This window comes from Syngnathus typhle, linkage group LG6 (genome assembly GCF_033458585.1).
Source record: "Syngnathus typhle isolate RoL2023-S1 ecotype Sweden linkage group LG6, RoL_Styp_1.0, whole genome shotgun sequence".
In the NCBI taxonomy this organism is placed as follows: domain Eukaryota; kingdom Metazoa; phylum Chordata; class Actinopteri; order Syngnathiformes; family Syngnathidae; genus Syngnathus; species Syngnathus typhle.
In genome coordinates, this window is record NC_083743.1 from 13,612,103 (window position 1) to 13,623,250 (window position 11,148).

At 40.6% G+C, this 11,148-nt stretch overlaps 1 protein-coding gene across 2 annotated transcripts; it reads left to right on the forward strand.

Annotated features, from left to right (window-relative positions):
- Positions 1–7,761: 7,761 nt before the first annotated feature.
- LOC133156063 (mRNA decay activator protein ZFP36L1-like) lies at positions 7,762–11,148 on the forward strand. 2 transcript variants are annotated; one of them, XM_061281811.1, is made up of 2 exons: positions 7,762–8,212; positions 9,043–11,148. In XM_061281811.1, exons 1-2 carry the CDS (start codon positions 8,159–8,161, stop codon positions 10,219–10,221), a joined length of 1,233 nt encoding a protein of 410 aa, XP_061137795.1. In that variant the 5' UTR covers positions 7,762–8,158; the 3' UTR covers positions 10,222–11,148. The 2 variants fall into 2 exon arrangements, with proteins under 2 accessions (XP_061137795.1, XP_061137796.1); XM_061281812.1 differs by lacking the exon at positions 7,762–8,212 and adding an exon at positions 8,220–8,358.

The following is an 11,148-nucleotide window of genomic DNA, read 5'->3' on the forward strand; positions in this document are numbered from 1 at the left end:
TCAGTGAGGCCCACCCACTCTGAGAAAAAAACTGGCAGCTACACACGTTAATTAAACGTTGCCTAGACACCGTCCGGTGAAGTAAAAGCCCCACATTCATCAATATACGTCTGATCAAACAGTGATCAATATTATGAATGGTTGCTTAGATACAGTTACGTGAGGACAGTGTGACTATACACACTGGGAATTGTCGTTTGGCACACACAACACACTTTATCATACGTAAGCCTATTTTCCATCAGAGCTCAGCAGATAAAATATTGTTTAAAGCAAATTTTTCTCCCCAATAAGTAGTAAAATACCCTCCCACGCACAGGTGCATGGATAGATGATAGTAGGAAAAGTAAGGTTGTGATTAAAACTGATTAAAGCTTTCATGGCCAACAACACGTACAAGGGTTTGAATCTGGTAGGAGTAAAGTAGATTTTTGCAAACTTGGTAAACATTCATTGCAGCAGAAAGTTCACTCCCAAACTTCCTGGCTCACTTTTCTCAGGACAAGGACAGGGTCAAACAGTGATAAACATGAGCACGCAAATATGTATTCAGTACATACTTATGTTGACTCTTTGCTTTTAAATTGTAGAACAGTGCTATTAATCATGTAAAATAAAGAATATGAGTATCTAGCAGCCTTGGTTGCTATATTTCACAAGGAAAACAGATGAATCTTTTATGCCTATTTTTGAAGAGACATGTTTTCACAGTTCCAAGGTCTCTGACATTCATCTGTCAACAAAAGATGAAGAATTATAGTTTTGTACACTTAACATCCACCCTAGTTGATATTCTTCTTCTTGTGGGGGGGCACTGATTTTTACTTGTGGAGCCAACACGCCATCACCATCATAACACTTTTACCTAATGCTAATGCTGCTGATCCGCTTTCCTTGTGGCTTTGACATGCTTTTGTGCAGTCTGGCGGTCTAAACAATTTAATATAAACAAAAACACATTGTGGCACCTCTACTGTATTTTGCTACCCAAATGTTTTATTTTTCAATGCAAAACAAATCTGTTTTTGTCCCACTCTTGATTACAGGCAAAAATACGGGGGAGCTGGATGAAGATTGTGTTACTGTTACTGTGCATATTATTTATTAGTTCCTGAGCTGGTTATATGCCTGGTTGTGTAACGTGGTCACTCATTATGTAGACAGAAATCGACATCAGGCTAAGTAGACATAAACCTACAGTGCTATTGGCCTGTTATTGAAACAAAGATTTGTCCATTTGTTTTGTTTTGGGTTTAAAACAATTTTAAAGGACTGGTTGCTTGAATTTCACAAGTTGTGTAGCTCACTCCCAAGGACAAGGCTTGTGTAAATTGTTTGAATTTTTTTTATTTATTCTGACTCTCTTTCAATAATCCCACAGCATGCACCTTTTCAATGTGTTTTGCATTGGACAGACATAAAGAGCTACACAACCCCGGGGCAGGATTTAAATCCACGTTTTCATCTAATCAAATAAAAACGCGTATAGAAATGGGGCAACAGCTCCCCCTGTCATTCGTTTAAAACAAAAACTATATTCACTCTTGCCTGCTGAGACGTAAATAAACTCTCATTTTTAGTTTGTTCATGCAAGTAAATGTATAAAACTCCCCTTGGTAATTTAATTGGCAATCATAATTCTTTTTTTTTTCAATTTTTTTCTAACCCTCTATTTATTTACACACTTATTTATTCATTAACTGTTTGTGGGATGAGACTGAAATATAAAATAAACCAACTGAAAGTCAGTGTTGCGATGAAATGACTAGTCCGTGGGAGCACATCATACAAGGCTAATGTAAATTGTTAAAACAATAATAATAATAACAATCACGTGTCCTTCATGTTCCAGCAGAGGGCAGTATAATATTCTTGCGTGATCTTCATTCATGGAATGGCCATCTCAGTCCCCTGACCTGAATATTATTGAAAATCTGTGGTGTGATTTAAAGCGGGCTGTCCATGCTCGGAAAGCATCAAACCTGACTGAACTGGAGATATTTTGTCAAGAAGAATGGTCAAAAATACCTTCAACCAGAATCCGCTCTCATCGGAAGCTATAGGAAGTGTTTGGAGGCTGTTATTTCTGCAAATGGAGGATCTACTAAATATTGATATCGTTTTTTTGTTGGGGTGCCCAAATACATGCACCTGCCTACTTTTGTTCAAGTGATGATTGCACACTTTCTGTAAATCCTATAAATGTAATTTCACTTCTCAAATACGTATCACTTTTTGTTTGCTACATGATATATTTACCTGAAATTGCTGATCAGAACAACCAAGGAGAATCATAAAAATTATCAGGGGTGCCCAAACTTACATATGACTGTATTTACATTTAGCATTATAGTCGTTTCACATGCATCTGCTGTGGAAACCTGCAGGTCTGATGATCTCTCCAACAAAACAGATTCCTCCTTTGCTTCTATCCACCCAAACCGATGAGTGATTGGACACCCAGACACACACACCCTTCTCTCGAAATGGTGCTTCCCTTTTCCACGCCAGTCTCCGTGTTGACATTTGTTGATGTTATCATGGTTTGAAAGCTTCTTTTGACTTCTCTCTTGCTCTCCTCCACTCTCACCTTCTAACCAAATCCACAGGAGAGAATTCCAGTGAACAGCAGAGAATGGGGAAGGAGGGAATGATGTCAGAGGTTAAAGGTTAGGTTGTGAACTTTGCACCAGGAGTAGAAACCTACGGTGCGTCGTTTGTCGGTGTGCCTTATGTGCTTGCCTAAACAAAAACAAGAGGGAGTCATATATTTAACTTATACTTCTTAACCTGGGTTCGGTAAGTCGGTCTCAGGGGTTCGGCAGAGCCTCCACTGTGGAGGTCCGAACATACCGTGTAAATTTGTGATGACGTATATCTGAACTGGTCTCGCAAAGGCAACAGCAGTAGTCACATTGATTTGCAGGTGTGTAATTTGTTGAGTTCATAAATTGTGTTGGTTTTGTTTCTGCACAGCTCATTTTGTGCACCAGTTAAAAACATCGACGTCTTAAATTTGAAAAACAATTTTATTTTTCACTAAAGAGTGAATGCGCATACGAAACGAGTGGGGTTCGGTACCTCCAACAAGGCTAAGAACCATTGGTTTATACATTTGCTGCGCTTCTAATGACGCACAGTAGTGCATGTGCTAAATCGACAAAGTTGTTGAATATCAGAGAGAGTCAGAGTCAGCTTTATTGTCAATTCCTTCATGCCAAGACACACAAAGAAATCGAAATTACGTTTCCCCTATCCCACGGTGACGAGACACAGTACACGATAAACATACAAGTAAACAACGGAAAATAAAAACAAGAAGGCACAAACAATGAACAATAAGAGTGATGAATAAATAATAAATAAACAAATAACACAGTAAATAAAAAGAGCAAAACGGAGCAAAAGCGCACAGCAGACAGGCAGAACAAAGGGCAAAAGTACAGGACGCCACGCAGAAGGGGGGAGAGAGTTCAGGACCCTAACAGCCTGGAGATCACAAACTCCGCCAGTGGCGAGCAGGGCTCGCATACCACCACAGAGTCCCGGCACCCTCCGGGTGTTTGCATTTACTTTTACTTGAATATTGCCTGTTTGCATTTACTTTTACTTGAATATTGCCTGTTTGCATTTACTTTGACTTGGATATTGCCTGTTTGCATTTACTCTTACTTGAATATTGCCTGTTTGCATTTACTTTTACTTGAATATTGCCTGTTTGCCTTTACTTTTACTTGAATATTGCCTATTTGCATTAACTTTTACTTGAATATTGCCTGTTTGCATATATGTTTACTTGAATATTGCCTTGTTTGCATTTACTTTTATTTCATAGTGGGAAAAGTAAAATAAAACAAGTAGGTTTTAAAATCAATAATGTACTGTACAAGACAATAAGTTATCAAAAAGATGTTTGATCCAATGACAGAAAATATAGTAGAATGCATCCTAGGCCAACTGTTGGCAGAATTTTACTGCTTTTCCTCCCAGGGTCATAAGTGGAGGGAAACTGAAGCTTCAAAGTTACTTTGTGAACCAGACTCCTCTAGATGGCACTGATGGTTTGAAGAGAGAAATGAAGAAACGGCCACGCTTTCAGCCTTAGATTGAACAGTGCCATCTAGAGGAGCCAAAAAATAACAGCATTACAGCAATATACTAAACTGCTGGGACTTTTTTTAGTAGTGGCACAATTAGATTAAAAGAATAATATAAAGCACAAAGTTAGCAAACTCTAAATTTTGGGATTTTCAGGCATCAAAATGTGCTACTTTTTTTAAATGTGTATTTAGTTCTAAAGTGTGCATAGCCCCTCAAATCCAAAGACTCTCTGAAAGAAGGAACACTCACACATTGGTGGTTCATTATTGAAAGTTAGGGGGCTGAAGGGTGGGGGTAGGGGAAAGGAAAAAAGGAGCAGATGTTCATCAGGTCTACGGAAACCCGCCCCACCCCAACACATGGAACCCCCCAGCCCCCCCCCTCCAGCCACCCTCTTTATTATGTCATTGGTTATAGTAGCCTCTTATCTCAAGAATCGTTTGTGGGTCTGCAGAGGAATTCCTTCACTTACACACAAAATAATTATTTGGCTGTGAGTTAAACTCAGGAAAGATAACAACTCTGACTCGTTTATACATCAGTAACTAATGTTTTTGTCATCAATTTGTGTTCTCAATCCCCTAAGCAGCATTTCAATGCGTCTTTTCCCTACAGGGAAGGAATGCTACAGTGATTAGTGAAAAAAATATTGGGAATATTCCTTCATCGTTTCTTCAAACATGATGTCAAAATGAGGCACCCCGCTGCCAGAGATTCGTCTACATCACAGTCACGTCTCCTCTCATCTCTTCTCATACCAAGCAGATGTCAAATAGGCAAGCGCCTCTCAAACAACAACCCGGTTAATCATTTCATGGAAAAGAAGCTAGACAAAGAATACAAATGTACATATCTACTGACACATGTCTGTACATCTGCCTGATTCACTCAATAACTACCGCAAAATACTTAATAATGCTTTCCGTAATTGTAGTCCTCACTTTCATGATTCCTCTATAAACCGTCCATTCCACGACTCTCTCCTCACAATCCATTGCTCCAAACAATCCCTCTTCCCTCCCATTCACTCATCTGTGTTAGGCCCACCATGCGTGTGTGTGCGCGTGTGCATGCGTGCGTGTGTAGGGCTCGCATGGTGGAAGGCGGGCCATTAGTTTGTTATTTGGTTCTGCAGCTCATTGAGCTCATTGTGCACCAAAGGTACTCTCGCCCAGCTGGACTCGACAAGAAGCAAACTCCCTTTCAGGATTTCTCCTACTTTGTCACCCTCCCCCTCTTCTTTCAGATGCCTCCTATGCACCCAGTAATCCCAAAATAACCCAAAGAGATTTGTTTATAGAATTAAACTTAATTTGCCGACCAAATAGCTTGTTTGCAGATGACGTTTGTTTACCTAAGCACATCAGCAGAAGAGCCACTTTCCTCAAGGCACTTAATGTTGTTGACTTTTTGTTAATTGTACGTTGCTTGTTAACAGTGTGGTCTTAATCTGAGGCTAAATGCAGAAAAAAATGGCTTTGGACTCTGAACTAATTACAGCAGTTTGTTGTTGCCTAACATAATTAGCTGTTGTTCACACTTAGCACACTATGGTTGGACCTCCTAAACTATGAACACATCTGAATGACACATAGTCACTACAATCTAACCTCTCAGTGGTATGCTGCACATTTTTATGCATACAGAATTCAGACAGCAATGCTAACTCACAAGTAACGTCATCACAAAGTCTATCTTCAGTCTATCTTGTGAGTGACGTTGTTAGAAAGGTATTCAACCAACAGCGTTTCTTATTGTAATTGTGGTGTAGTGTACAACTACAATGCATCATATTGAGAGCTGGCTACTATTCTAGTTCCCTCATAATTACTCTCGTGAGAGGAATGAAATATTAGAAACACATTTTAGCTCGAGGCAGCACCCCTGCAACGATTATAATAAATGTGTGACCTTCCCATGTATGGATGAAAACAACCATATGCAGCAGTTGCTCTATCTTGGAGTTTTATCAATCATTTAACTTTTTTTTGTGGGAGAGGGGGGTTGTAAAAACAGATTTGTTTCTCATTGTGTGTCCCTCATATTGTTACCAAAGTCTACTCACATTTCAACTTTGGAAGAGTAACTTTAGAACAAACTTACATACAAATCCTACACCTGTTGTCCTGTTGGGTCAGACCGCCTAGTGTGAACCTTGTACAACTACATTATTACAATCGTGCGTGTGTGTGTGCATGCGTGTGTGTGTAGGAGTGGGGCAACCCTCTCGTCGAATACAAAAGCACACACAATAATAATCACACACACGCACACACGGAGACAATTCCACTAGAACTCTTTGGACTCTATTTTTGTGCAAGTACAATTTAGTGTAATGGCGTTTGCGCCTTTGTGCACCATTGTGAAGTGAAAGTAGACTTTTCCCAGCCAATCCTCATGGCATCTCTCATTTGCATCAAACACTGTGGTCGTAGCGCACACCAAAGTATCCTTTGGCTTTGTTTATTTTTGTTTTAACATCTATAATGCTTGCTAGTGAGTATGTGATAAGAGAAACACAGTCAACTCACATACTGTATTGTCATGGCTCTTTTCTGCAGTGGAATGTTTCACACATTTACTACCTTTGAAATCAAAGACCTCACTCCTCCCAGTCTGTGTCATAGGGATAGGCTGTCTCCAAGTCGTCCCTTCAATCCATATGTTTCTGTCTCACCATTATCTTTCTGTGCTTTGGGCTCTACATTTGCATTTTCAAGCAGTTTATTTGCACATCGTCTCCATGCACCCTCCCTAGAAAGTAGAAAGAATACCGCTCATGAGAAGATTTCAAACATCTTTGTCATTCTATATATAGATGCATTTAAATTTACACATAGTTTTATCAGATTTTTTTTCCCATCACTACAAATTGAGTAAATGTGTAAAGATGCTTAGAAAGTTCATGGAGAACAACAAAATTATTTTAGCAATAAAATATAATCTCATTGAAATGTCTTTTACATGGTGTCTGTTGTATTAATAATTACAAAAACATTAGAAACATTTTGGCGAATACTGAAGAAAAGTTGCTGAGGAAAAGTGACCATTCTCCTATACAAAAAAAGGAGCTTCAAACATCCAAGCCCACTTGTGAAGTGCTTTTATTGGCATTATAAACATTTATTTCCATGCACTAAATGTAACGTAGCATTGGCTCAACTTTTATGCTATCACAATGTGTTCCTGTGGTTTCTTGTGAACTAATATAACAAAAAAAAGGCTACATTAGCAACTGAAAAAAAACTTGTTTCAACTTCCCCTCCTCTCCTCCGATTAGATGGGAGTATTTTTTAAATTCTCAAATTAGAAGTTTATTTTTTACACCATTTCAGCATAACACAATAAGAAACTAATTGTTTTTGTTGTCTAATTTTCATACCGATGGGGAATATCTTGCGTCTCCCAATTTTGTGAGGTCATGAATGGTCCTTGTCTTACGTTCCTGTATGATGTCACTGCTCTCTCTGTATTTATATTCTCTCCTTTTTTTTTTCCTTTCTTATTTATTTATTTTATTTTTTGTGCTTTCTTAAGACTCCAAGAACTCAATGAAGGAATATTTCCATCAAGGTTGATCATACCTCTTACCTCTGAAAAATACATTCGCGCAAACTCCGGTAACAAAGCCCCTTTGCGCATTGCAATTTCCCACCACTGCACGGAAGGCTATCAGAAGTTCTGATTCAGAACAAACTTTTTCAGTTCGACTGAAGCGTGTTTACTCGAGTGAGCGATGCAGCAAGGTCTACGCTCATGTATAGTGAAGGTAATTGTAGATCCGTGTCCGTTTTATTGAAGTTAACTTCAAAAGGAGGCGTAGGACTGCCAGACATAGGGTGAACTAAACTTTTGGGCTGGCTGAGTCGTGAATGGACGGCGTGGGAGTGGCCTGCAGCAACCGTGTCCGCTTTTAAACCCACACGTGGTCGGTGTCTTGAGCTTGTTTCGCACTCCACTCACTTACTAGAAACTTCTGATCGACTCATGCCACACACTGGGTCGCGTCCATCGCTGCGGGAGCGGGCAGGAGCACACTGAGAGCTGTGCACGTATCATGCCGTCTTACCAACTCGACCAGTTCGCTGGCCTGGACGAGATGATGTGCAAGGTAAAAGACGCACCGACAACAACAATCGATCGAAAGCGGAAGCTTGTGCGCGCGTTGGTGGTTTTTGCCATGGCTACTGTTAGCCTTCCACAACTTTGCTGTTTTATGTATGTCGGCTTGATCGGGCGAACTTTATTATCAAGTTGGTAAGAATGTGACTATTGCATAGTGCCAAAGTTAGCCAGGCATGAAGCTAACTTATGATGTTGTTGCTGGCAAACTGCTGTTTGCTGAATTTAAACGAAAATATTTTGCACTCGTGTGCAACATTTTTAACGTGTGGGAATTGATGTCAATGTCAAACTTAAATCATGCATCCTATGTTCAAATGTAAGTTACTAAACTGTTGATCGTGTGTTCAGGGGGCTCTATTTAGTTAGATTGGTCTGAAAATTATTTACAGTACTTCAAATATTGCATGCAGAATAATGTAATTATCGTGCATTAGGTTTTCATGACTTTTTTCTAATGTAATACTTGGGTCTTTGTGCAACAACGAGATTTTAAACTTAATTAGTCCAAAATGAATTATTACTCAATAAGAAGATAGTTAGGGTGTCATTGTAAAAATGTAATTTTGGACTTTTTTTTTTTTTAATTTGTAGATTTTGGAAAAAAGGTGATGTTTTTTGTATGAGAAACTTGCTAGTCAGCTGATGCAAATCCCACAAGGGGGGGAGAGAATGAGTTAGTGCGACATGCTTAAAGTACACTTTCAATGAAGTAAACATCAACTGTTGTTGGGAAAAAGGTTTTGCTTTCTGGAGTTAAGTCGGGCAAATAGAAATATTCTTTCATGACAATGGTGCAATTTTTTATTCTTTGTGCAGCAATTCCAGAGTCTTGACCTGAGAGGACAGGACAGTCAGTCGTCAGCCCTCAGCTTAGCCATGAAGACACCAGGCTACATTGGACGGCAACGTAGCTGTGATCCATCTTTGTCTCTCTGCACCGGTCCGCTAGACAATGACGATCTGTCCACCACTATTTTGGGGCATCGACCAGAGAGCAACCAGGCTTCCCTTCTTCTTAATTCCACCCAATGGCGAAAGCAACGCTTCCTATCTCAGCGCTCAGTCAGCATGGTAGAGACCTCCAGTGTCACAGCAGCAAGTCTTGGCTGGCCTGATTCAGATATGAAAGACCCTCAAGAAGGCATCAGCTCCACACTGCTGAACCCCAGCATGTCTTCATCTACTTCCTCCACCACGACCCGTTACAAGACAGAACTGTGTCGTTCCTTCACAGAGAACGGGACGTGCAAGTATGGCGGCAAATGCCAGTTCGCCCATGGCGTTGAGGAGCTGCGGGACCTCAGCAGGCATCCGAAATACAAAACTGAACCCTGCCGCACCTTCCACACCATCGGCTTCTGCCCTTATGGTATCCGCTGCCACTTTGTTCACAACAATGAGGAGGAAAAAAATCATATGTCTCGCTCCTCTTCTTCCTCAAGCTTTGCACCGCTGTCTCTTCCCTCTGCACGCTCCCATAGAGTCCCACTGATCAGACAGAGCGTCAGCTTTGCAGGATTTCCCTCTGCTCCCCAACAAAGCCTTCCTCCTCATCCTCCCCCTGCCTCTTTCTCACGAGCGCCATCTATCTCACCTCCTTGTGCCGATATCACCAATCTTCTCTCTAACGTCTTCTTGGAGATGGACTCTACTACCTTCGAGGCCTCCCCTACCCCCCAGTATCAACCCTTCGCTGCTGCAAATCCACGCTCTCCCTTCCTGCCTTCCCCAGACTCTGGCTGTTCCCCGTCTGGGTTGTCTCCATCTGCATCTCCATCCCTGACGGAGAGCCCCGGCGCATCTACGTTCTTTTCGCGGTCGCTCGGCACAAGATCCCTGTCCTATACCTCCCTTTCAGATCAGGAACAGGACGGGAGCAACTCTCCCAGCTCGCTTAATGAAGCGGAGTCCTGCAGCGGGATCAATGATGGAAAACGCCTCGCCGTGTTCAGTCAGCTCTCAGTTCCTGAGGATACTGCTGGACTCAGCCTTTAGGCTGTATCACAACACACACACGCAAACACATTTAACACAGGCATACCCAGATTTTCCCCTTACTTCCATAAACATTTTATATTAAATGCCATATTGCAGAAAGGTCTTCCTAAGGGCTACGAAAACATAGCAAAGACAGATGGGACAAAAGTGCTAGCTAGAAGTCCCATTGAGATTATTGTATGTGTGTAAAACCAAAGACCTTACATTTTGTAGTTGAATGTTGTGTGGCGGAATCAGGACCACTGCGTGGCCTGATGTTTAAGAAGCACTGTACCGTTTTGTTTTATAAGCTGCTCTTTCCATCTAACTGTGCAGACTGGGGTTATGGTGCGGTCACTGGCCTCAGATCAGAGGCTTTAAAATTCGTTGTTGTGTTTTTAAACAACTTAAGTACCTGTAGTGTTGCAGGTCATGTTCAACAGCTAGGGGGTTTGTTCCAGAGAGTGTTCAATGTGTCTTTTTTTGGGGGGGGTGGCTGTCTTGAAATATAGATTGCAAACATTCCCAGATTTTTATTTTTTGCTTTTTTTGTGTGACTGGCGCACTGTTTTGATGAGCACATCATCTTATTTCCACTCATTCAGTATTCTCACCGTAATGGCTTTTTGTATTGTAATGATTGTGTAGCTTTATTTTTCCCCCATCACTTAGGCTGCAAATGAAAGCTAAACCTTTTAGAGATGTTAGTAGCTTCTTCTTGTGTGTTAAAGGTAATTAGCGCAACAATATGTGATCAGCTATTTAAAAGGGCGTTTTCATCAACGTATTTTGAGGCCTTTTTAGTGTTGTAGGTGATACTCTTTAGTAAATTTATTTAATTTATTTTAACCTATTTATAGATGACCAAGTTGTTCATGCTTGTATCAAGTTTAATATATTTGTTTTTTCATTTTTGTTCTTGAAATAAAGTCGTTTTAAAATAAA

Excerpts from the sequence above, each read along its gene's own strand:
- LOC133156063 (XM_061281811.1), top strand. The coding sequence starts at position 8,159 with ATGCCGTCTTACCAACTCGACCAGTTCGCTGGCCTGGACGAGATGATG. Across the intron at positions 8,213-9,042 it reads TGGACGAGATGATGTGCAAG|CAATTCCAGAGTCTTGACCT; the intron begins GTAAAAGACGCA and ends TTCTTTGTGCAG.